The 27,880-nt window shown below is 44.2% G+C and overlaps 1 protein-coding gene across 1 annotated transcript in view; it reads right to left on the reverse strand.

The window, feature by feature from the left end:
• Positions 1-475: 475 nt before the first annotated feature.
• The window catches only part of LOC129845847 (fibrillin-1-like), a gene marked incomplete at its 5' end in the record, with an annotated part of 175,540 nt that continues 148,135 nt past the window's right edge, over positions 476-27,880 (reverse strand). The window contains 4 exon segments of the mRNA XM_055913771.1: positions 476-750; positions 988-1,194; positions 7,207-7,332; positions 7,803-7,934. Of these exon segments, the coding sequence (XP_055769746.1) occupies positions 626-750; positions 988-1,194; positions 7,207-7,332; positions 7,803-7,934 (590 nt within the window).

A 27,880-nucleotide genomic window follows, 5' to 3' on the forward strand; every position in this document is an offset into this window, starting at 1 on the left:
TTAGACAGTGTTAGTGTCGTAGTCTTACCCACACACAGGGTGCCAGTGATATCTGTGGTGTATCCAGTTTTACACACACAGCTGTAGGAGCCCAGGCTGTTGACACACTGTCCGTTCACACACAGGTTCCCCATCACACGACACTCATCAATGTCTGAGGGAGAGAGAGTCCTGTCAACTACAATATTATCATAATAAACACACTCATCTATGTCTGAGGGAGAGAGTCCTGTCAACTACAATATTATCATAATAAACACACTCATCAATGTCTGAGGGAGAGAGAGTCCTGTCAACTACAACATTATCATAATAAACACACTCATCTATGTCTGAGGGAGAGAGAGTCCTGTCAACTACAACATTATCATAATAAACACACTCATCTATGTCTGAGGGAGAGAGAGTCCTGTCAACTACAACATTATCATAATAAACACACTCATCAATGTCTGAGGGAGAGAGAGTCCTGTCAACTACACCATTATCATAATAAACACACTCATCAATGTCTGAGGGAGAGAGAGTCCTGTCAACTACAACATTATCATAATAAACACACTCATCAATGTCTGAGGGAGAGAGAGTCCTGTCAACTACAACATTATCATAATAAACACACTCATCAATGTCTGAGGGAGAGAGTCCTGTCAACTACAATATTATCATAATAAACACACTCATCTATGTCTGAGGGAGAGAGAGTCCTGTCAACTACAATATTATCATAATAAACACACTCATCAATGTCTGAGGGAGAGAGAGTCCTGTCAACTACACCATTATCATAATAAACACACACTCATCTGCATTTGCCTGAGTAGTCCTCAGGTAGATCCCAACCGTCCATAAAGTGGAGGTAGTTTGGTGAGACCTGAAGACAATGTGATGTCACAGAGCTATTGCCTCGGCTTTAGCTCAGTGAACTAGTGATTGTGTACCATCCATGGTGCAGGGTTGTGTATAGATATGAGGGAGTATTTCTACCTTTGCCGTCTGTTGTGTATCCGGGCCCCAGTGGACACATCTTCTTGTAGTGTGTGGTCCCAGGTAGAGGACACAGCTCACAGTTAGAGCCCCAGCCTCGTCCTCCGTCACAGCAACACTCAGACTTAGTCACACTGTTCCTGCTACTCGACTGCATCTGGCACAATGTAGTCAACACCTCCGTGAAACACAGTCCCTGGCGGTTATCTAGATGAGAGGGGGGGGAGAGAGAGAGAGACAGAGAGAGAGACAGAGACAGAGACAGAGAGAGTTTGAGTTTTTATAAAACCTTTATTTTCTACTCAATTGTTAACATAAATAATGACACACTGCCTTTTCAGAAATGAAACAATGAATGTAATTCCTACACAAAATAAATAAAAATAAAAATACAAAAGAACATATACATTCAACTTATTTCCTCAACAAAAAATAATTTCCCCTCCTCTACAAAACAAAGCGCTCCTTCATATGCCCACTTCTCCTCAAACAATGGGAGATCTTTTACAGCTGAGAAAAACTCAAAATCCACTTTTATTCTTGCTTTCACTAATCCTTTAAAAACACATCTTATATCCTTCTCATATCCCGTGTCTATTTTATGTTTCCTACTCAAAAAAATTGACATCTTAGCTTGTCCCAAAATAAAATTTAACATTTGACATTTTCTTTTCTGTTGCTTACTATATTGAAACTCCAAAATAAAAACATTGTTATTAAAAATCTCACCTACAGCTCTAAACAATGATTCCAGTATTTCCAATAAAGGTTTTATCCTCTCACACTCCATAAAACAGTGAAAAATGGTTTCTCTTATATTACAAAAAGGACATCCATCTCTAACATCTGAATTAATGACAGATACAAAAGCATTAACTGCAATAATGCCATGTAACACCCTCCATTGCATATCACCAGTACCCTTTTGTAACGGTGGTTTGTACAGTGCTCTCCATGCTGGCTTTACCTTGTCATCAATTCCCAATTTTACCCTCCATGGAGTGTCTTTTCTATTTTTCAATTTCTCTTTGTTTAACACCTTAACACACCCCCTATACAAATCCTTCCCATTCACCTCATCCAAACCCACCTCCTCCAACCCTCTCAAATCCAACAATATACCCTTTCTCTCTGACTCTGTGATATTTGGTGTAATCCCTAATCTTGGAAATGAGACGTCTTCATCTTGTTCCTTCTTCTTGTGGCTATTAAGCATTCCCCATTCTTCCGCTGACAGAGCTTTCCTGCAGCTTCCCAGCATTTGTCCAACAATCCTTTCCGACCTCACCCCCAAATGTTCAGCCAACCGTCTTCCATCCATTAAGTCGGGCCCAGCCATTGCCATTAACTGTCTTAAGGTGATTATTTTTCCCTTCACCAGAATCTTGGAGAAATGTGGAACAGCTGCAGTTGTACAATCCAGTCTTGCCCCACACACCAGAGGTTCCTCCAACAGCCAATGCACTGACTCCGCTGAAGTTCGTCTGGACACCTTCATTATGCTCCACACTCTGAGAAGGCCTCTGTAAAACGGAGGTACTCCCTCCCTAGAAATCTGGCTACTATCAACCAGAAATAAAGCCTTCTTTAAACCTAAACCTCCAACCCTCTGTAACACAAGGCCTGCTACCCCCCTCCACACCACATTTTCCCGTCCATAAAGCAACCTTTGAATAAACTGAAAACGGAAAGCAGCAGCCCTACTAGCAAGATGTACCAGACCTTGTCCCCCCTCCTCTTTTGACAAATACAAAACACTTTGTGGAACCCAGTGATATTTATCCCAAAAAAAATCTACCATAATTGCCTGTATCTTAGCCAGAAGACCAGAAGGTGGTTCTAAAACTGCCAACCGATGCCATAATGCAGAGGCAATCACATTGTTAACTATAATAGTTCTCCCCCTATATGACATTCGAGATAACAACCAACGCCATCTCCTCATCCTCCCTTCCACCATTTCAACCACCCCAATCCAATTTCTTTCCATAATCCCCTCATCTCCTAAGTACACTCCAAGATACTTAAACCCTCCCTTACACCATTCCAATCCCCCTGGCAAAGCCATGATCCCTCCAGACCATTCTCCAATCTGTAATGCACAACTCTTTTCCCAATTTACTTTTGCCGAGGATATTCCCCTAAACCGATCAACCATTAGACTCAAACTATCCACCTCCGCTTGATTTTTCACTAAAACAACTACATCATCAGCATAGGCTGAAAGACGAATAGGAGGAATATCCTTGGAAAGGTACACCCCTTCAATGCGACTTCTAATGCTATTTAGTAGTGGCTCTATAGCAATGGCATACAGCATCCCTGATAAAGAACATCCCTGCCTAATACCTCTACACACTTTAAAAGGAGCACTCAAACCACCGTTAACTTTCAATACACTTTCAATGTCACCATATATCACCTTTATCATTTCAATAAAACCAGAGCTGAACCCAAACGCCTCAAGCGTATGCCATAAATATTGATGTTCAACTCGGTCAAATGCCTTTTCCTGATCAATTGAAATTAGACCTGCATCCACCCCAATAGCCCTAGAGATGTCCAAAAAGTCACGAATCAGAGAAATGTTATCCCCTATCTGCCTGCCAGGAACACAGTAGGACTGGTCCGTATGTATGATTTGCCCCATCACCTCCCTCAGCCTGTTGGACAAAGCCTTGGACAGGATCTTATAATCAGTGCACAATAAAGCCACCGGCCTCCAGTTTTTCACCTCCCTAGGGTCTCCCTTTTTGGGCAGTAGGGTGAGGACAGCCCTTCTGCAGCTTAATGGTAGTAACCCTCCGGTTAAACTATCATTAACCACTGCCAGCCAATCTTCTCCCAACATAGTCCAAAAAGACTTAAAAAAGTCAACGGGAAGCCCATCAAAGCCTGGTGCCCTTCCATTTTCCATGCCTTTTAATGCAGAGTATAACTCCTGCAAAGACAATGGTTGCTCAAGCTCAACCTGAGCTTCTGCATCCACCTTTGGGAGCCCATCAAGGAACTTCTGTGTCACTGTTTTATCCTCTTTGTACTCACACTTGTAGAGCTCAGCATAGAACTCTACTGCCCTCTTTCTAATTTCACTAGGGCTAGTGAGCTCTTGTCCAACAGCTGATTTGAGACAATGAATAATTTTTCTTTGTCCATTCTTTTTCTCTAAACCAAAGAAAAATTTGGATGAGGCATCCATTTCAGATATTCCCTGAAACTTACTTCTCACCAATGCCCCCTGTGCTCTGATACCCAGCAGATCTGCCAATTCAACTTTTTTTTTCTTGAGTGCCTGCGTATGGCCCCAATCTCCTGTGGTCTCAACCAACGTCATGAGTTCCACTATTTCAAACTCTAGGGCTTTCATTGATCTGATGATATCCTTGGTGACATTCCTCGTGTATTGATTACAAAATTGTTGAATCTGGATTTTCCCTATATCCCACCACTGTTGAATGGATATAAAACTGTCCTTTTGAGACCTCCACCTCTCCCAGAAAAAACAAAAACATTTCCTGAAGTGAGCATCACTCAATAAAGTTATATTAAAATGCCAGTATGCGCTTTTGGGTTTTACATTATTAATGAACACCACCTCTGTTATTAAACAATGATCAGAAAATCCCACTGGGGTTATCACACTTGATTTACAGACCTGAGATTGATGCTCAAAACAATAAAACCTATCTAACCTTGCCATAGAGATGATGTTCTCTCTCACATGCGCCCAGGTGTACTGCCTTGTGCCTCCATTTTGTCTCCGCCAAATATCACACAATTCATGCGTTACAATGAGGCGTTTTAAAAAGGTCCTTGAGGCTATATGAGGTTCTTGATGATTTCTATCTAAATCACTGACTGTGCAGTTAAAATCCCCAGCAATAAATAAATAATCTTCATTGTTACATTTCTCAATGGTATTTGATAATGTCTCTAAAAAACATACCCTCTCAACTGCCACCACTGGGGCATAGACATTTATCAGACACATAGTGATGTTTTCATACCTTGCTCTAACTTTTAATAACCTCCCCTCAACTACCTCTTCAACCTCATAAGACAAAGGCAAAAACCCCCTTGAGAACAATATAGCCACACCCCCACTTTTAGAATTTTTATGACTACACACCACTGTCCCCCCCCACTCCTTTTTCCACATAACTTCATTTTCCAAATTACTATGTGTTTCTTGTAGAAAATTTATGTCACTTCCCTTTCCCCTAATTAACTCATACACTATCGCTCTTTTTTTAACATCTCTTCCACCATTTATGTTTAAAGAAGAAATCTTAAAACTGCTCATGAATGAAAAAAATATACAGAGGAAAATACAGATATCCCATCTCTTTACAGGGTTAAAACTGCAACTAAACCCTTTCATTTTCTTTAGAATTTACATCACTTATCACTCTCGTGACCACCTTCTTAAGTCTAGCAATTTCAGGGCTTGTCAAACCTCCCCCTGTTATTTTTGACATCAAAAACTTTGCTGATTCAATAAACAATTCACTTTCAGGGAAAAAATCAGTTATATTGTAATCCTGCATATATTTCTTCCCTTTTGTCAACTTCAGAAATTGGCGTACCTTCTTAATTCCATACCTTCCTTCCTCCCCAATTATCTCACTATTTTGTTGCGACGCGTCAGATGACTCACTCCCGCTCTCCTCCCCAGAGGAAAACTCCCCTAAATCTTCAACCTTTTCATCTTCAACTAATTTATCAATCTCTACCTTCCTCTTAGAATTAGACCCTTCACCCCCCCCTACATTCTTTCTCTTACTTCTCGGTACTTTGAAAACAGCTTCTTCCTTTCCTGTTATTTCAATTTCCTCTTTATCTCCAATTTCACTTTCCAACACCACCTCAGCAACGGCAGTCGCAATCTCACAGACTGCTTCCCCTCCCTCCTTGTTCTGATCCACCACAATTGTCCCCGTATCCACACTGCCTTCCTCTCCCCCTTTTCCAACCACATCTGCCCACCTACTTCCTTCCCCCGTACTTTTAGCAGTTTCATCTCTTTGCGTAAATGCATTATCTGTACCATCACTATAACTACTACCGGGCTCTGCGCGCTCCTTCTCAGGACAACTACGCACCAAATGCCCCTCTCTTCCACACCCAAAACATTTCATTGATTCAGTAGAAGCGTAAAACACATAATCAAATCCATCAATCTTAAAACTAAACGCTAAATTCAGTTCATCAACGTCCTTTTTTAAGATCATATACACTTGCCTCCTATGAGACACGACATGTTTCAGCAACGGAGATTTGCATCCAAAAAGAACTTTCTTTATTGTAGACACAATTTGACCATGACGCGATAATTCTCTCTCCAACACTTCATCTCTAACAAATGGTGGTACGTTAGACAATATAACCTTCTTAGCCGGATTCATAAGTGGAAATACCTTCGTCTGTGTCTCCCTCAAAACAACACCGTTCTCCACCATCGTATTCACTTTTCCAATAGAATCTAAGAATATCACTACTGCGCTATTCATCCTTGAGGCTGATTTAATGCTATCATACCCAATCATACTACCTACCGCTAAAACACATTCTTCCACTGAACATCCAACCTCTGCCAAAATCTTAATTCCATTGCGCCGACTAAGTTTTTCATACTCCAAATTCTCACGAGCGGACATTTTAACCAGCCTCAACCAGCTGGTTGTGCCCTCGCGAAAACAAACAACCTCAAACTATCCCACCACCCCTCTACTTGTTAATTAATAAGTAGAACAATTATCTTTAAACCAACTAATCAATATATATATATTTACATACCAAAACCCAATAGAAGGAAAAGAAATCCAGTCGCTCTCACAAACACTCCTGCTTGACGACTCACTTCCCAGCATGCACTCCGAAGAGAGAGAGAGAGAGAGAGAGAGAGAGAGAGAAGGGTGTGAGTGAGTCTGTGTAGGGTGTGAGTGAGAGAGATGTAGGGAGAGGGGGGTATTTAGCTATACATTCAGTCTGTGTAGGGTGTGAGTGAGAGAGATGTAGGGAAAGGGGTGTATTTACCTATACATTCAGTCTGTGTAGGGTGTGAGTGAGAGAGATGTAGGGAGAGGGGTGTATTTACCTATACATTCAGTCTGTGTAGGGTGTGAGTGAGAGAGATGTAGGGAGAGGGGGGTATTTACCTATACATTCAGTCTGTGTAGGGTGTGAGTGAGAGAGATGTAGGGAGAGGGGGGTATTTACCTATACATTCAGTCTGTGTAGGGTTGGCGCTGAAGCCTTGGTCACACCTGCAGCGATAGCTTCCAACCGTGTTCTCACAACGACCGTTCTCACAGATACCTGGCTTAGCAGAGCACTCGTTCAGATCTACACACACACACACACACACACACACACACACACACACACACACACACACACACACACACACACACACACACACACACACACACACACACACACACACACACACACACACACACACGGTGGAGATACAGTGATTCAATCCAGAACAGATGTGCAGGGTAGTCTGCATAAAACTAGATCAGATATTGTGAGATGAATGTCAGTTTATTGCATTAGTTCACCAGATGGACAAATCACCATGAAGTGTGATGGTTATAACCTCAACAGAATCCTACATGAACTACAGATCCATTATCACATGTATTGTTTGCTACTAGAAGTAGATGATATGAACATTGTGTGTACATTGTATGGGATCATACTCCTCTTTGGTGTCTTGGTAAGTTTGGTGTATATGTGAATTGAATAACCCCATAACATAGACCAGCCATGAACTGGTGATGAAACCTGTGTTAGTGTGTGTGTCTTACCTATGCAGCCCTCTCCGTTAGGGGCCCTTGTGTAACCAGGGTTACAGATACACATGTAGGTTCCGATCAGGTTCTTACAGCGCATGCCTCTACTCTCACAGTCATCCAGCCCATCCTCACACTCATTCTGGTCTGCAGGAGAGGGGAGGGAACACACCGTGAGTGTGTGTACAATAATGTGTGTGCTTGTATCTGTGTGTGTATGTGTGAGCGTGCGTACGTGCGTGAATTTGTGCACGCGTGTGTGTCGAAGCTTGTGTGTGCGTGCGTATGTGTGTGACAAAGTGCTTTCCTGGGTAACAGAGGATGTGTGTATCCAGCCCTCCCAGATTATATGAAGGTCTGTTTATAATAGTAATGTAAATACCAGCCTAGAGTCCACACACTGATATCTTCCTCCTGTCTCCTGTCTGTCTCTGACTCAACACCGGTCCCCTCCTCCCCTAGTAAAACCCTTGTTATGCTCTGCCTCTCTCCCACACAGTGTTGATAAAGTCTTATTCAGATACAGAGAGTTGAGGCAGGGGTGAGGTGGAGACTCCAAGCCTTATGTAAGATGGTGGATAGCTGAAGCCTCATACAGTGACGTCACCGGGGATTAGAAGTAACTGTCACCTCAGAAGCCTAAAAGCTGGACATTTCTGGTTTAGCTGTACTGTACTGACGATAGACTTTGGAATGTTGAATGTTCCTCTACATTCCCTATAGTCCAGCTGTACCTACAGTCTCTACAGTCCATGTAGTATCTATAGCAGATTCCAGTCCCTGCTGTACCTACAGTCTCTACAGTCCATGTAGTATCTATAGCAGATTCCAGTCCCTGCTGTACCTACAGTCTCTACAGTCCATGTAGTATCTCTAGCAGATTCCAGTCCCTGCTGTACCTACAGTCTCTACAGTTCATGTAGTATCTATAGCAGATTCCAGTCCCTGCTGTACCTACAGTCTCTACAATCCCTATAGTCCAGCTGTACCTACAGTCTCTACATTCCCTATAGTCCAGCTGTACCTACAGTCTCTACAGTCCATGTAGTATCTATAGCAGATTCCAGTCCCTGTTGTACCTACAGTCTCTACAGTCCATTTAGTATCTATAGCAGATTCCAGTCCCTGCTAAACCTACAGTCTCTACAGTCCATGTAGTATCTATAGCAGATTCCAGTCCCTGTTGTACCTACAGTCTCTACAGTCCATTTAGTATCTATAGCAGATTCCATTCCCTGCTGTACCTACAGTCTCTACAGTTCATTTAGTATCTATAGCAGATTCCAGTCCCTGCTGTACCTACAGTCTCTACAGTCCATGTAGTATCTATAGCAGATTCCAGTTTCTGCTGTACCTACAGTCTCTACAGTCCATTTAGTATCTATAGCAGATTCCAGTCCCTGCTGTACCTACAGTCTCTACAGTCCATTTAGTATCTATAGCAGATTCCAGTCCCTGCTGTACCTACAGTCTCTACAGTCCATTTAGTATCTATAGCAGATTCCAGTCCCTGCTGTACCTACAGTCTCTACAGTCCATTTAGTATCTATAGCAGATTCCAGTCCCTGCTGTACCTACAGTCTCTACAGTCCATGTAGTATCTATAGCAGATTCCAGTCCCTGCTGTACCTACAGTCTCTACAGTCCATTTAGTATCTATAGCAGATTCCAGTCCCTGTTGTACCTACAGTCTCTACAGTCCATGTAGTATCTATAGCAGATTCCAGTCCCTGTTGTACCTACAGTCTCTACAGTCCATGTAGTATCTATAGCAGATTCCAGTCCCTGATGTACCTACAGTCTCTACAGTCCATTTAGTATCTATAGCAGATTCCAGTCCCTGTTGTACCTACAGTCTCTACAGTCCATTTAGTATCTATAGCAGATTCCAGTCCCTGTTGTACTTACAGTATCTACAGTCCATATAGTCCAGCTGTACCTACAGTCTCTACATTCCCTATAGTCCAGCTGTAGCTACAGTCTCTACAGTCCATTTAGTATCTATAGCAGATTCCATTCCCTGCTGTACCTACAGTCTCTACAGTTCATTTAGTATCTATAGCAGATTCCAGTCCCTGCTGTACCTACAGTCTCTACAGTTCATTTAGTATCTATAGCAGATTCCAGTCCCTGCTGTACCTACAGTCTCTACAGTCCATTTAGTATCTGTAGCAGATTCCAGTCCCTGCTAAACCTACAGTCTCTACAGTCCATTTAGTATCTATAGCAGATTCCAGTCCCTGCTGTACCTACAGTCTCTACAGTCCATTTAGTATCTATAGCAGATTCCAGACCCTGCTGTACTTACAGTCTCTACAGTCCATTTAGTATCTATAGCAGATTCCAGTCCCTGCTGTACCTACAGTCTCTACAGTCCATTTAGTATCTATAGCAGATTCCAGTCCCTGCTGTAGCTACAGTCTCTACAGTCCATTTAGTATCTATAGCAGATTCCAGTCCCTGCTGTACCTACAGTCTCTACAGTCCATGTAGTATCTATAGCAGATTCCAGTCCCTGCTGTACCTACAGTCTCTACAGTCCATTTAGTATCTATAGCAGATTCCAGTCCCTGTTGTACCTACAGTCTCTACAGTCCATTTAGTATCTATAGCAGATTCCAGTCCCTGCTGTAGCTACAGTCTCTACAGTCCATGTAGTATCTATAGCAGATTCCAGTCCCTGCTGTACCTACAGTCTCTACAGTCCATGTAGTATCTCTAGCAGATTCCAGTCCGGGCTGTACCTACAGTCTCTACAGTCCATGTAGTATCTCTAGCAGATTCCAGTCCCTGCTGTACCTACAGTCTCTACAGTCCATGTAGTATCTATAGCAGATTCCAGTCCCTGCTAAACCTACAGTCTCTACAGTCCATGTAGTATCTATAGCAGATTCCAGTCCCTGCTAAACCTACAGTCTCTACAGTCCATTTAGTATCTATAGCAGATTCCAGTCCCTGCTGTACCTAGAGTCTCTACAGTTCATTTGGTATCTATAGCAGATTCCAGTCCCTGCTGTACCTACAGTCTCTACCGTCCATGTAGTATCTATAGCAGATTCCAGTCCCTGCTGTACCTACAGTCTCTACAGTCCATTTAGTATCTATAGCAGATTCCAGTCCCTGCTGTACCTACAGTCTCTACAGTCCATTTAGTATCTATAGCAGATTCCAGTCCCTGTTGTACCTACAGTCTCTACAGTCCATTTAGTATAAATAGCAGATTCCAGTCCCTGCTGTACCTACAGTCTCTACAGTCCATTTAGTATCTATAGCAGATTCCAGTCCCTGCTGTACCTACAGTCTCTACAGTCCATGTAGTATCTATAGCAGATTCCAGTCCCTGTTGTACCTACAGTCTCTACAGTCCATGTAGTATCTATAGCAGATTCCAGTCCCTGCTGTACCTACAGTCTCTACAGTCCCTATAGTCCAGCTGTACCTACAGTCTCTACATTCCCTATAGTCCAGCTGTACCTACAGTCTCTACAGTCCATTTAGTATCTATAGCAGATTCCAGTCCCTGTTGTACATACAGTCTCTACAGTCCATGTAGTATCTATAGCAGATTCCAGTCCCTGTTGTACCTACAGTCTCTACAGTCCATTTAGTATCTATAGCAGATTCCAGTCCAGCTGTACCTACAGTCTCTACAGTCCATTTAGTATCTATAGCAGATTCCAGTCCCTGCTGTACCTACAGTCTCTACAGTTCATGTAGTATCTATAGCAGATTCCAGTCCCTGCTGTACCTACAGTCTCTACAGTCCCTATAGTCCAGCTGTACCTACAGTCTCTACATTCCCTATAGTCCAGCTGTACCTACAGTCTCTACAGTCCATGTAGTATCTATAGCAGATTCCAGTCCCTGTTGTACCTACAGTCTCTACAGTCCATTTAGTATCTATAGCAGATTCCATTCCCTGCTGTACCTACAGTCTCTACAGTTCATTTAGTATCTATAGCAGATTCCAGTCCCTGCTGTACCTACAGTCTCTACAGTCCATGTAGTATCTATAGCAGATTCCATTCCCTGCTGTACCTACAGTCTCTACAGTCCATTTAGTATCTATAGCAGATTCCAGTCCCTGCTGTACTTACAGTCTCTACAGTCCATTTAGTATCTATAGCAGATTCCAGTCCCTGTTGTACCTACAGTCTCTACAGTCCATGTAGTATCTATAGCAGATTCCAGTCCCTGCTGTACCTACAGTCTCTACAGTCCATTTAGTATCTATAGCAGATTCCAGTCCCTGTTGTACCTACAGTCTCTACAGTCCATTTAGTATCTATAGCAGATTCCAGTCCCTGTTGTACCTACAGTCTCTACAGTCCATATAGTCCAGCTGTACCTACAGTCTCTACATTCCCTATAGTCCAGCTGTAGCTACAGTTTCTACAGTCCATTTAGTATCTATAGCAGATTCCAGTCCCTGTTGTACCTACAGTCTCTACAGTCCATTTAGTATCTATAGCAGATTCCATTCCCTGCTGTACCTACAGTCTCTACAGTTCATTTAGTATCTATAGCAGATTCCAGTCCCTGCTGTACCTACAGTCTCTACAGTCCATTTAGTATCTATAGCAGATTCCAGTCCCTGCTGTACCTACAGTCTCTACAGTCCATTTAGTATCTATAGCAGATTCCAGTCCCTGCTAAACCTACAGTCTCTACAGTCCATTTAGTATCTATAGCAGATTCCAGTCCCTGCTGTACCTACAGTCTCTACAGTCCATTTAGTATCTATAGCAGATTCCAGACCCTGCTGTACCTACAGTCTCTACAGTCCATTTAGTATCTATAGCAGATTCCAGTCCCTGTTGTACCTACAGTCTCTACAGTCCATGTAGTATCTATAGCAGATTCCAGTCCCTGTTGTACCTACAGTCTCTACAGTCCATTTAGTATCTATAGCAGAATCCAGTCACTGCTGTACCTACAGTCTCTACAGTCCATTTAGTATCTATAGCAGATTCCAGTCCCTGCTGTACCTATAGTCTCTACAGTCCATTTAGTATCTATAGCAGATTCCAGTCCCTGCTGTACTTACAGTCTCTACAGTCCATTTAGTATCTATAGCAGATTCCAGTCCCTGTTGTACCTACAGTCTCTACAGTCCATGTAGTATCTATAGCAGATTCCAGTCCCTGCTGTACCTACAGTCTCTACAGTCCATGTAGTATCTCTAGCAGATTCCAGTCCCTGCTAAACCTACAGTCTCTTCAGTCCATGTAGTATCTATAGCAGATTCCAGTCCCTGCTAAACCTACAGTCTCTACAGTCCATGTAGTATCTATAGCAGATTCCAGTCCCTGCTAAACCTACAGACTCTACAGTCCATTTAGTATCTATAGCAGATTCCAGTCCCTGCTGTACCTAGAGTCTCTACAGTTCATTTGGTATCTATAGCAGATTCCAGTCCCTGCTGTACCTACAGTCTCTACCGTCCATGTAGTATCTATAGCAGATTCCAGTCCCTGCTGTACCTACAGTCTCTACAGTCCATTTAGTATCTATAGCAGATTCCAGTCCCTGCTGTACCTACAGTCTCTACAGTCCATTTAGTATCTATAGCAGATTCCAGTCCCTGTTGTACCTACAGTCTCTACAGTCCATTTAGTATATATAGCAGATTCCAGTCCCTGCTGTACCTACAGTCTCTACAGTCCATTTAGTATCTATAGCAGATTCCAGTCCCTGCTGTACCTACAGTCTCTACAGTCCATGTAGTATCTATAGCAGATTCCAGTCCCTGCTGTACCTACAGTCTCTACAGTCCATGTAGTATCTATAGCAGATTCCAGTCCCTGCTGTACCTACAGTCTCTACAGTCCCTATAGTCCAGCTGTACCTACAGTCTCTACATTCCCTATAGTCCAGCTGTACCTACAGTCTCTACAGTCCATTTAGTATGTATAGCAGATTCCAGTCCCTGTTGTACCTACAGTCTCTACAGTCCATGTAGTATCTATAGCATATTCCAGTCCCTGTTGTACCTACAGTCTCTACAGTCCATTTAGTATCTATAGCAGATTCCAGTCCAGCTGTACCTACAGTCTCTACAGTCCATTTAGTATCTATAGCAGATTCCAGTCCCTGCTGTACCTACAGTCTCTACAGTTCATGTAGTATCTATAGCAGATTCCAGTCCCTGCTGTACCTACAGTCTCTACAGTCCCTATAGTCCAGCTGTACCTACAGTCTCTACATTCCCTATAGTCCAGCTGTACCTACAGTCTCTACAGTCCATGTAGTATCTATAGCAGATTCCAGTCCCTGTTGTACCTACAGTTTCTACAGTCCATTTAGTATCTATAGCAGATTCCATTCCCTGCTGTACCTACAGTCTCTACAGTTCATTTAGTATCTATAGCAGATTCCAGTCCCTGCTGTACCTACAGTCTCTACAGTCCATGTAGTATCTATAGCAGATTCCAGTCCCTGCTGTACCTACAGTCTCTACAGTCCATTTAGTATCTATAGCAGATTCCAGTCCCTGCTGTACTTACAGTCTCTACAGTCCATTTAGTATCTATAGCAGATTCCAGTCCCTGTTGTACCTACAGTCTCTACAGTCCATGTAGTATCTATAGCAGATTCCAGTCCCTGCTGTACCTACAGTCTCTACAGTCCATATAGTCCAGCTGTACCTACAGTCTCTACATTCCCTATAGTCCAGCTGTAGCTACAGTCTCTACAGTCCATTTAGTATCTATAGCAGATTCCAGTCCCTGTTGTACCTACAGTCTCTACAGTCCATTTAGTATCTATAGCAGATTCCATTCCCTGCTGTACCTACAGTCTCTACAGTTCATTTAGTATCTATAGCAGATTCCAGTCCCTGCTGTACCTACAGTCTCTACAGTCCATTTAGTATCTATAGCAGATTCCAGTCCCTGCTGTACCTACAGTCTCTACAGTCCATTTGGTATCTATAGCAGATTCCAGTCCCTGCTAAACCAACAGTCTCTACAGTCCATTTAGTATCTATAGCAGATTCCAGTCCCTGCTGTACCTACAGTCTCTACAGTCCATTTAGTATCTATAGCAGATTCCAGACCCTGCTGTACTTACAGTCTCTACAGTCCATTTAGTATCTATAGCAGATTCCAGTCCCTGCTGTACCTACAGTCTCTACAGTCCATTAAGTATCTATAGCAGATTCCAGTCCCTGCTGTAGCTACAGTCTCTACAGTCCATGTAGTATCTATAGCAGATTCCAGTCCCTGCTGTACCTACAGTCTCTACAGTCCATGTAGTATCTATAGCAGATTCCAGTCCCTGCTGTACCTACAGTCTCTACAGTCCATGTAGTATCTATAGCAGATTCCAGTCCCTGCTGTACCTACAGTCTCTACAGTCCATTTAGTATCTATAGCAGATTCCAGTCCCTGCTGTACTTACAGTCTCTACAGTCCATTTAGTATCTATAGCAGATTCCAGTCGCTGTTGTACCTACAGTCTCTACAGTCCATGTAGTATCTATAGCAGATTCCAGTCCCTGCTGTACCTACAGTCTCTACAGTCCATTTAGTATCTATAGTAGATTCCAGTCCCTGTTGTAACTACAGTCTCTACAGTCCATTTAGTATCTATAGCAGATTCCAGTCCCTGTTGTACCTACAGTCTCTACAGTCCATATAGTCCAGCTGTACCTACAGTCTCTACATTCCCTATAGTCCAGCTGTAGCTACAGTCTCTACAGTCCATTTAGTATCTATAGCAGATTCCAGTCCCTGCTGTACCTACAGTCTCTACAGTCCATTTAGTATCTATAGCAGATTCCAGTCCCTGTTGTACCTACAGTCTCTACAGTCCATGTAGTATCTATAGCAGATTCCAGTCCCTGCTGTACCTAGAGTCTCTACAGTCCATTTAGTATCTATAGCAGATTCCAGTCCCTGTTGTACCTACAGTCTCTACAGTCCATGTAGTATCTATAGCAGATTCCAGTCCCTGTTGTACCTACAGTCTCTACAGTCCATTTAGTATCTATAGCAGAATCCAGTCACTGCTGTACCTACAGTCTCTACAGCCCATTTAGTATCTATAGCAGATTCCAGTCCCTGCTGTACCTACAGTCTCTACAGTCCATTTAGTATCTATAGCAGATTCCAGTCCCTGCTGTACTTACAGTCTCTACAGTCCATTTAGTATCTATAGCAGATTCCAGTCCCTGTTGTACCTACAGTCTCTACAGTCCATGTAGTATCTATAGCAGATTCCAGTCCCTGCTGTACCTACAGTCTCTACAGTCCATTTACTATCTATAGCAGATTCCAGTCCCTGTTGTACCTACAGTCTCTACAGTCCATTTAGTATCTATAGCAGATTCCAGTCCCTGTTGTACCTACAGTCTCTACAGTCCATATAGTCCAGCTGTACCTACAGTCTCTACATTCCCTATAGTCCAGCTGTAGCTACAGTCTCTACAGTCCATTTTTTTATCTATAGCAGATTCCAGTCCCTGTTGTACCTACAGTCTCTACAGTCCATTTAGTATCTATAGCAGATTCCAGTCCCTGCTAAACCTACAGTCTCTACAGTCCATTTAGTATCTATAGCAGATTCCAGTCCCTGCTGTACCTACAGTCTCTACAGTCCATTTAGTATCTATAGCAGATTCCAGACCCTGCTGTACTTACAGTCTCTACAGTCCATTTAGATCTATAGCAGATTCCAGTCCCTGCTGTACCTACAGTCTCTACAGTCCATTTAGTATCTATAGTATCTATGTGCTGTCAGCCTATAGCACCACCTCATTCGCTCTGCATTCGCTCTGCAGGTAGTATAACTTTTATAACTTTTCATTACATTTCATTATAGTACAACGATTTAATTTGTCCAACCTTAGCAATTTCTTCTTAACTAGCTACATAGCCGTCTGTGTATCAAAGATAACTGCGTAATTATCGTATTTCGTCGTCTCGTTGTCCACTGCTATCTGCCCAGCAGCTAGCAAACGTCCACCGTCTACCGAATAGTAGTATAACTTTTCATTACATTTCATTATAGTACAACGGTCTGATTTTCATTTTCATTACAGTACAACGGTTTGATTTGTTTGATCTTAGCTAGCTACATAGCCGTCTTTTATCAAACATAATTGCGTCGTTATTGAGGTTCGCTAGCGAGCTATTTTCGTTCGAAATTAACGCAACGTAGCCATCACTGCTAGCTAGCCAGCTTGCCACCGAAGAGCATTGTAGAAACGATTACAATACAACGGAACGACTTGTTTTGTGTAGTGTTAGCTAGCTACATAGTTTTCTTTGCTAGCTTTGTATCTAAGATAATTGTGTAACTTTGAGTAATTATCGGTTAGCTAGCCAGCTAGTTTCGCCTGCCGCGCTGCTGTCCTCCTACCTAGCCAACACTGCTAGCTAACACTGCTAGCTAGCCAACTTCTACCGAATAGCAGCACTGTAGAAACTTACATTACAACGGAACGACTTGATTAGCGTAGTGTTAGCTAGTTGTCTTTGCTGTCCTTGTATCCATGATAATTGTGTAGTTTAGAGAAATTTAGAGAAACTGTCGAGGTCACCTAGCCAGCTTCACTTTCAACAACGCAGCTACTGCTAGCCAGGCTACTTCACCAGCCAGCAGTACTATATCATTTTAGTCAATAAGATTTGTAATTTTATTGATTTTTTGCTACGTAAGCTTAACTTTCTGAACATTCGAGACGTGTAGCCCACTTGTCATTCTAATCTCCTTTGCTTTAGCGTAGCCTCTTCTGTAGCCTGTCAAATATGTGTCTGTCTATCCCTGTTCTCTCCTCTCTGCACAGACCATACAAACGCCTCACACCGCGTGGCCGCGCCCACCCTAACCTGGTGGTCCCAGCCCGCACGACCCACGTGGAGTTCCAGGTCTCCGGTAGCCTCTGGAACTGCCGATCCGCGGCCAACAAGGCAGAGCTCATCTCAGCCTATGCCTCCCTCCAGTCCCTCGACTTCTTGGCACTGACGGAAACATGGCTCACCACAGATAACACTGCTACTCCTACTGCTCTCTCTTCGTCTGCCCACGTGTTCTCGCACACCCCGAGAGCTTCTGGTCAGCGGGGTGGTGGCACCGGGATCCTCATCTCTCCCAAGTGGTCATTCTCTCTTTCTCCCCTTACCCATCTGTCTATCGCCTCCTTTGAATTCCATGCTGTCACAGTTACCAGCCCTTTCAAGCTTAACATCCTTATCATTTATCGCCCTCCAGGTTCCCTTGGAGAGTTCATCAATGAGCTTGATGCCTTGATAAGCTCCTTTCCTGAGGACGGCTCACCTCTCACAGTTCTGGGTGACTTTAACCTCCCCATGTCTACCTTTGACTCATTCCTCTCTGCCTCCTTCTTTCCACTCCTCTCCTCTTTTGACCTCACCCTCTCACCTTCCCCCCCTACTCACAAGGCAGGCAATACGCTTGACCTCATCTTTACTAGATGCTGTTCTTCCACTAACCTCATTGCAACTCCCCTCCAAGTCTCCGACCACTACCTTGTATCCTTTTCCCTCTCGCTCTCGTCCAACACTTCCCACACTGCCCCTACTCGGATGGTATCGCGCCGTCCCAACCTTCGCTCTCTCTCCCCCGCTACTCTCTCCTCTTCCATCCTATCATCTCTTCCCTCTGCCCAAACCTTCTCCAACCTATCTCCTGATTCTGCCTCCTCAACCCTCCTCTCCTCCCTTTCTGCATCCTTTGACTCTCTATGTCCCCTATCCTCCAGGCCGGCTCGGTCCTCCCCTCCCGCTCCGTGGCTCGACGACTCATTGCGAGCTCACAGAACAGGGCTCCGGGCAGCCGAGCGGAAATGGAGGAAAACTCGCCTCCCTGCGGACCTGGCATCCTTTCACTCCCTCCTCTCTACATTTTCCTCTTCTGTCTCTGCTGCTAAAGCCACTTTCTACCACTCTAAATTCCAAGCATCTGCCTCTAACCCTAGGAAGCTCTTTGCCACCTTCTCCTCCCTCCTGAATCCTCCTCCCCCTCCCCCCCCCCTCCTCCCTCTCTGCAGACGACTTCGTCAACCATTTTGAAAAGAAGGTCGACGACATCCGATCCTCGTTTGCTAAGTCAAACGACACCGCTGGTTCTGCTCACACTGCCCTACCCTGTGCTTTGACCTCTTTCTCTCCCCTCTCTCCAGATGAAATCTCGCGTCTTGTGACGGCCGGCCGCCCAACAACCTGCCCGCTTGACCCTATCCCCTCCTCTCTTCTCCAGACCATTTCCGGAGACCTTCTCCCTTACCTCACCTCGCTCATCAACTCATCCCTGACCGCTGGCTACGTCCCTTCCGTCTTCAAGAGAGCGAGAGTTGCACCCCTTCTGAAAAAACCTACACTCGATCCCTCCGATGTCAACAACTACAGACCAGTATCCCTTCTTTCTTTTCTCTCCAAAACTCTTGAACGTGCCGTCCTTGGCCAGCTCTCCTGCTATCTCTCTCAGAATGACCTTCTTGATCCAAATCAGTCAGGTTTCAAGACTAGTCACTCAACTGAGACTGCTCTTCTCTGTATCACGGAGGCGCTCCGCACTGCTAAAGCTAACTCTCTTTCCTCTGCTCTCATCCTTCTAGACCTATCGGCTGCCTTCGATACTGTGAACCATCAGATCCTCCTCTCCACCCTCTCCGAGTTGGGCATCTCCGGCGCGGCCCACGCTTGGATTGCGTCCTACCTGACAGGTCGCTCCTACCAGGTGGCGTGGCGAGAATCTGTCTCCTCACCACGCGCTCTCACCACTGGTGTCCCCCAGGGCTCTGTTCTAGGCCCTCTCCTATTCTCGCTATACACCAAGTCACTTGGCTCTGTCATAACCTCACATGGTCTCTCCTATCATTGCTATGCAGACGACACACAACTAATCTTCTCCTTTCCCCCTTCTGATGACCAGGTGGCGAATCGCATCTCTGCATGTCTGGCAGACATATCAGTGTGGATGACGGATCACCACCTCAAGCTGAACCTCGGCAAGACGGAGCTGCTCTTCCTCCCGGGGAAGGACTGCCCGTTCCATGATCTCGCCATCACGGTTGACAACTCCATTGTGTCCTCCTCCCAGAGCGCTAAGAACCTTGGCGTGATCCTGGACAACACCCTGTCGTTCTCAACTAACATCAAGGCGGTGGCCCGTTCCTGTAGGTTCATGCTCTACAACATCCGCAGAGTACGACCCTGCCTCACACAGGAAGCGGCGCAGGTCCTAATCCAGGCACTTGTCATCTCCCGTCTGGATTACTGCAACTCGCTGTTGGCTGGGCTCCCTGCCTGTGCCATCAAACCCCTACAACTCATCCAGAACGCCGCAGCCCGTCTGGTGTTCAACCTTCCCAAGTTCTCTCACGTCACCCCGCTCCTCCGCTCTCTCCACTGGCTTCCAGTTGAAGCTCGCATCCGCTACAAGACCATGGTGCTTGCCTACGGAGCTGTGAGGGGAACGGCACCTCAGTACCTTCAGGCTCTGATCAGGCCCTACACCCAAACAAGGGCACTGCGTTCATCCACCTCTGGCCTGCTCGCCTCCCTACCACTGAGGAAGTACAGTTCCCGCTCAGCCCAATCAAAACTGTTCGCTGCTCTGGCACCCCAATGGTGGAACAAACTCCCTCACGACGCCAGGACAGCGGAGTCAATCACCACCTTCCGGAGACAGCTGAAACCCCACCTCTTCAAGGAATACCTAGGATAGGATAAAGCAATCCTTCTGCCCCCCCCCCCCCCCCTTAAAAGATGTAGATGCACTATTGTAAAGTGGCTGTTCCACTGGATGTCATTAGGTGAATGCACCAATTTGTAAGTCGCTCTGGATAAGAGCGTCTGCTAAATGACTTAAATGTAAAATGTAAATGTATAGCAGATTCCAGTCCCTGCTGTAGCTACAGTCTCTACAGTCAATTTAGTATCTATAGCAGATTCCAGTCCCTGCTGTACCTACAGTCTCTACAGTCCATGTAGTATCTATAGCAGATTCCAGTCCCTGCTGTACCTACAGTCTCTACAGTCCATTTAGTATCTATAGCAGATTCCAGTCCCTGCTGTACCTACAGTCTCTACAGTCCATTTAGTATCTATAGCAGATTCCAGTCCCTGTTGTACCTACAGTCTCTACAGTCCATTTAGTATATATAGCAGATTCCAGTCCCTGCTGTACCTACAGTCTCTACAGTCCATGTAGTATCTATAGCAGATTCCAGTCCCTGCTGTGCCTACAGTCTCTACAGTCCATGTAGTATCTATAGCAGATTCCAGTCCCTGCTGTACCTACAGTCTCTACAGTCCATTTAGTATCTATAGCAGATTCCAGTCCCTGCTGTACCTACAGTCTCTACAGTCCATTTAGTATCTATAGCAGATTCCATTCCCTGCTGTAGCTACAGTCTCTACAGTCCATGTAGTATCTATAGCAGATTCTAGTCCCTGTTGTACCTACAGTCTCTACAGTCCATTTAGTATCTATAGCAGATTCCAGTCCCTGCTGTAGCTACAGTCTCTACAGTCCATGTAGTATCTATAGCAGATTCCAGTCCCTGCTGTACCTACAGTCTCTACAGTCCATGTAGTATCTCTAGCAGATTCCAGTCCCTGCTGTACCTACAGTCTCTACAGTCCATGTAGTATCTCTAGCAGATTCCAGTCCCTGCTGTACCTACAGTCTCTACAGTCCATGTAGTATCTCTAGCAGATTCCAGTCCCTGCTAAACCTACAGTCTCTACAGTCCATGTAGTATCTATAGCAGATTCCAGTCCCTGCTAAACCTACAGTCTCTACAGTCCATTTAGTATCTATAGCAGATTCCAGTCCCTGCTGTACCTAGAGTCTCTACAGTTCATTTTGTATCTATAGCAGATTCCAGTCCCTGCTGTACCTACAGTCTCTACCGTCCATGTAGTATCTATAGCAGATTCCAGTCCCTGCTAAACCTACAGTCTCTACAGTCCATGTAGTATCTATAGCAGATTCCAGTCCCTGCTAAACCTACAGTCTCTACAGTCCATTTAGTATCTATAACAGATTCCAGTCCCTGTTGTACCTACAGTCTCTACAGTCCATTTAGTATATATAGCAGATTCCAGTCCCTGCTGTACCTACAGTCTCTACAGTCCATTTAGTATCTATAGCAGATTCCAGTCCCTGCTGTACCTACAGTCTCTACAGTCCATGTAGTATCTATAGCAGATTCCAGTCCCTGCTGTACCTACAGTCTCTACAGTCCATGTAGTATCTATAGCAGATTCCAGTCCCTGCTGTACCTACAGTCTCTACAGTCCCTATAGTCCAGCTGTACCTACAGTCTCTACATTCCCTATAGTCCCGCTGTACCTACAGTCTCTACAGTCCATTTAGTATCTATAGCAGATTCCAGTCCCTGTTGTACCTACAGTCTCTACAGTCCATGTAGTATCTATAGCAGATTCCAGTCCCTGTTGTACCTACAGTCTCTACAGTCCATATAGTATCTATAGCAGATTCCAGTCCAGCTGTACCTACAGTCTCTACAGTCCATTTAGTATCTATAGCAGATTCCAGTCCCTGCTGTACCTACAGTCTCTACAGTTCATGTAGTATCTATAGCAGATTCCAGTCCCTGCTGTACCTACAGTCTCTACAGTCCCTATAGTCCAGCTGTACCTACAGTCTCTACATTCCCTATAGTCCAGCTGTACCTACAGTCTCTACAGTCCATGTAGTATCTATAGCAGATTCCAGTCCCTGTTGTACCTACAGTCTCTACAGTCCATTTAGTATCTATAGCAGATTCCATTCCCTGCTGTACCTACAGTCTCTACAGTTCATTTAGTATCTATAGCAGATTCCAGTCCCTGCTGTACCTACAGTCTCTACAGTCCATGTAGTATCTATAGCAGATTCCAGTCCCTGCTGTACCTACAGTATCTACAGTCCATTTAGTATCTATAGCAGATTCCAGTCCCTGCTGTACTTACAGTCTCTACAGTCCATTTAGTATCTATAGCAGATTCCAGTCCCTGTTGTACCTACAGTCTCTACAGTCCCTATAGTCCAGCTGTACCTACAGTCTCTACATTCCCTATAGTCCAGCTGTACCTACAGTCTCTACAGTCCATTTAGTATCTATAGCAGATTCCAGTCCCTGTTGTACCTACAGTCTCTACAGTCCATGTAGTATCTATAGCAGATTCCAGTCCCTGTTGTACCTACAGTCTCTACAGTCCATATAGTATCTATAGCAGATTCCAGTCCAGCTGTACCTACAGTCTCTACAGTCCATTTAGTATCTATAGCAGATTCCAGTCCCTGCTGTACCTACAGTCTCTACAGTTCATGTAGTATCTATAGCAGATTCCAGTCCCTGCTGTACCTACAGTCTCTACAGTCCCTATAGTCCAGCTGTACCTACAGTCTCTACATTCCCTATAGTCCAGCTGTACCTACAGTCTCTACAGTCCATGTAGTATCTATAGCAGATTCCAGTCCCTGTTGTACCTACAGTCTCTACAGTCCATTTAGTATCTATAGCAGATTCCATTCCCTGCTGTACCTACAGTCTCTACAGTTCATTTAGTATCTATAGCAGATTCCAGTCCCTGCTGTACCTACAGTCTCTACAGTCCATTTAGTATCTATAGCAGATTCCATTCCCTGCTGTAGCTACAGTCTCTACAGTCCATGTAGTATCTATAGCAGATTCTAGTCCCTGTTGTACCTACAGTCTCTACAGTCCATTTAGTATCTATAGCAGATTCCAGTCCCTGCTGTAGCTACAGTCTCTACAGTCCATGTAGTATCTATAGCAGATTCCAGTCCCTGCTGTACCTACAGTCTCTACAGTCCATGTAGTATCTCTAGCAGATTCCAGTCCCTGCTGTACCTACAGTCTCTACAGTCCATGTAGTATCTCTAGCAGATTCCAGTCCCTGCTGTACCTACAGTCTCTACAGTCCATGTAGTATCTCTAGCAGATTCCAGTCCCTGCTAAACCTACAGTCTCTACAGTCCATGTAGTATCTATAGCAGATTCCAGTCCCTGCTAAACCTACAGTCTCTACAGTCCATTTAGTATCTATAGCAGATTCCAGTCCCTGCTGTACCTAGAGTCTCTACAGTTCATTTTGTATCTATAGCAGATTCCAGTCCCTGCTGTACCTACAGTCTCTACCGTCCATGTAGTATCTATAGCAGATTCCAGTCCCTGCTAAACCTACAGTCTCTACAGTCCATGTAGTATCTATAGCAGATTCCAGTCCCTGCTAAACCTACAGTCTCTACAGTCCATTTAGTATCTATAACAGATTCCAGTCCCTGTTGTACCTACAGTCTCTACAGTCCATTTAGTATATATAGCAGATTCCAGTCCCTGCTGTACCTACAGTCTCTACAGTCCATTTAGTATCTATAGCAGATTCCAGTCCCTGCTGTACCTACAGTCTCTACAGTCCATGTAGTATCTATAGCAGATTCCAGTCCCTGCTGTACCTACAGTCTCTACAGTCCATGTAGTATCTATAGCAGATTCCAGTCCCTGCTGTACCTACAGTCTCTACAGTCCCTATAGTCCAGCTGTACCTACAGTCTCTACATTCCCTATAGTCCCGCTGTACCTACAGTCTCTACAGTCCATTTAGTATCTATAGCAGATTCCAGTCCCTGTTGTACCTACAGTCTCTACAGTCCATGTAGTATCTATAGCAGATTCCAGTCCCTGTTGTACCTACAGTCTCTACAGTCCATATAGTATCTATAGCAGATTCCAGTCCAGCTGTACCTACAGTCTCTACAGTCCATTTAGTATCTATAGCAGATTCCAGTCCCTGCTGTACCTACAGTCTCTACAGTTCATGTAGTATCTATAGCAGATTCCAGTCCCTGCTGTACCTACAGTCTCTACAGTCCCTATAGTCCAGCTGTACCTACAGTCTCTACATTCCCTATAGTCCAGCTGTACCTACAGTCTCTACAGTCCATGTAGTATCTATAGCAGATTCCAGTCCCTGTTGTACCTACAGTCTCTACAGTCCATTTAGTATCTATAGCAGATTCCATTCCCTGCTGTACCTACAGTCTCTACAGTTCATTTAGTATCTATAGCAGATTCCAGTCCCTGCTGTACCTACAGTCTCTACAGTCCATGTAGTATCTATAGCAGATTCCAGTCCCTGCTGTACCTACAGTATCTACAGTCCATTTAGTATCTATAGCAGATTCCAGTCCCTGCTGTACTTACAGTCTCTACAGTCCATTTAGTATCTATAGCAGATTCCAGTCCCTGTTGTACCTACAGTCTCTACAGTCCCTATAGTCCAGCTGTACCTACAGTCTCTACATTCCCTATAGTCCAGCTGTACCTACAGTCTCTACAGTCCATTTAGTATCTATAGCAGATTCCAGTCCCTGTTGTACCTACAGTCTCTACAGTCCATGTAGTATCTATAGCAGATTCCAGTCCCTGTTGTACCTACAGTCTCTACAGTCCATATAGTATCTATAGCAGATTCCAGTCCAGCTGTACCTACAGTCTCTACAGTCCATTTAGTATCTATAGCAGATTCCAGTCCCTGCTGTACCTACAGTCTCTACAGTTCATGTAGTATCTATAGCAGATTCCAGTCCCTGCTGTACCTACAGTCTCTACAGTCCCTATAGTCCAGCTGTACCTACAGTCTCTACATTCCCTATAGTCCAGCTGTACCTACAGTCTCTACAGTCCATGTAGTATCTATAGCAGATTCCAGTCCCTGTTGTACCTACAGTCTCTACAGTCCATTTAGTATCTATAGCAGATTCCATTCCCTGCTGTACCTACAGTCTCTACAGTTCATTTAGTATCTATAGCAGATTCCAGTCCCTGCTGTACCTACAGTCTCTACAGTCCATGTAGTATCTATAGCAGATTCCAGTCCCTGCTGTACCTACAGTCTCTACAGTCCATTTAGTATCTATAGCAGATTCCAGTCCCTGCTGTACTTACAGTCTCTACAGTCCATTTAGTATCTATAGCAGATTCCAGTCCCTGTTGTACCTACAGTCTCTACAGTCCATGTAGTATCTATAGCAGATTCCAGTCCCTGCTGTACCTACAGTCTCTACAGTCCATATAGTCCAGCTGTACCTACAGTCTCTACATTCCCTATAGTCCAGCTGTAGCTACAGTCTCTACAGTCCATTTAGTATCTATAGCAGATTCCAGTCCCTGTTGTACCTACAGTCTCTACAGTCCATTTAGTATCTATAGCAGATTCCATTCCCTGCTGTACCTACAGTCTCTACAGTTCATTTAGTATCTATAGCAGATTCCAGTCCCTGCTGTACCTACAGTCTCTACAGTCCATTTAGTATCTATAGCAGATTCCAGTCCCTGCTGTACCTACAGTCTCTACAGTCCATTTGGTATCTATAGCAGATTCCAGTCCCTGCTAAACCAACAGTCTCTACAGTCCATTTAGTATCTATAGCAGATTCCAGTCCCTGCTGTACCTACAGTCTCTACAGTCCATTTAGTATCTATAGCAGATTCCAGACCCTGCTGTACTTACAGTCTCTACAGTCCATTTAGTATCTATAGCAGATTCCAGTCCCTGCTGTACCTACAGTCTCTACAGTCCATTAAGTATCTATAGCAGATTCCAGTCCCTGCTGTAGCTACAGTCTCTACAGTCCATTTAGTATCTATAGCAGATTCCAGTCCCTGCTGTACCTACAGTCTCTACAGTCCATGTAGTATCTATAGCAGATTCCAGTCCCTGCTGTACCTACAGTCTCTACAGTCCATGTAGTATCTATAGCAGATTCCAGTCCCTGCTGTACCTACAGTCTCTACAGTCCATTTAGTATCTATAGCAGATTCCAGTCCCTGCTGTACTTACAGTCTCTACAGTCCATTTAGTATCTATAGCAGATTCCAGTCCCTGTTGTACCTACAGTCTCTACAGTCCATGTAGTATCTATAGCAGATTCCAGTCCCTGCTGTACCTACAGTCTCTACAGTCCATTTAGTATCTATAGTAGATTCCAGTCCCTGTTGTAACTACAGTCTCTACAGTCCATTTAGTATCTATAGCAGATTCCAGTCCCTGTTGTACCTACAGTCTCTACAGTCCATATAGTCCAGCTGTACCTACAGTCTCTACATTCCCTATAGTCCAGCTGTAGCTACAGTCTCTACAGTCCATTTAGTATCTATAGCAGATTCCAGTCCCTGCTGTACCTACAGTCTCTACAGTCCATTTAGTATCTATAGCAGATTCCAGTCCCTGTTGTACCTACAGTCTCTACAGTCCATGTAGTATCTATAGCAGATTCCAGTCCCTGCTGTACCTAGAGTCTCTACAGTCCATTTAGTATCTATAGCAGATTCCAGTCCCTGTTGTACCTACAGTCTCTACAGTCCATGTAGTATCTATAGCAGATTCCAGTCCCTGTTGTACCTACAGTCTCTACAGTCCATTTAGTATCTATAGCAGAATCCAGTCACTGCTGTACCTACAGTCTCTACAGCCCATTTAGTATCTATAGCAGATTCCAGTCCCTGCTGTACCTACAGTCTCTACAGTCCATTTAGTATCTATAGCAGATTCCAGTCCCTGCTGTACTTACAGTCTCTACAGTCCATTTAGTATCTATAGCAGATTCCAGTCCCTGTTGTACCTACAGTCTCTACAGTCCATGTAGTATCTATAGCAGATTCCAGTCCCTGCTGTACCTACAGTCTCTACAGTCCATTTACTATCTATAGCAGATTCCAGTCCCTGTTGTACCTACAGTCTCTACAGTCCATTTAGTATCTATAGCAGATTCCAGTCCCTGTTGTACCTACAGTCTCTACAGTCCATATAGTCCAGCTGTACCTACAGTCTCTACATTCCCTATAGTCCAGCTGTAGCTACAGTCTCTACAGTCCATTTAGTATCTATAGCAGATTCCAGTCCCTGTTGTACCTACAGTCTCTACAGTCCATTTAGTATCTATAGCAGATTCCAGTCCCTGCTAAACCTACAGTCTCTACAGTCCATTTAGTATCTATAGCAGATTCCAGTCCCTGCTGTACCTACAGTCTCTACAGTCCATTTAGTATCTATAGCAGATTCCAGACCCTGCTGTACTTACAGTCTCTA

This window comes from Salvelinus fontinalis, unplaced genomic scaffold, assembly GCF_029448725.1.
Source record: "Salvelinus fontinalis isolate EN_2023a unplaced genomic scaffold, ASM2944872v1 scaffold_0383, whole genome shotgun sequence".
In the NCBI taxonomy this organism is placed as follows: domain Eukaryota; kingdom Metazoa; phylum Chordata; class Actinopteri; order Salmoniformes; family Salmonidae; genus Salvelinus; species Salvelinus fontinalis.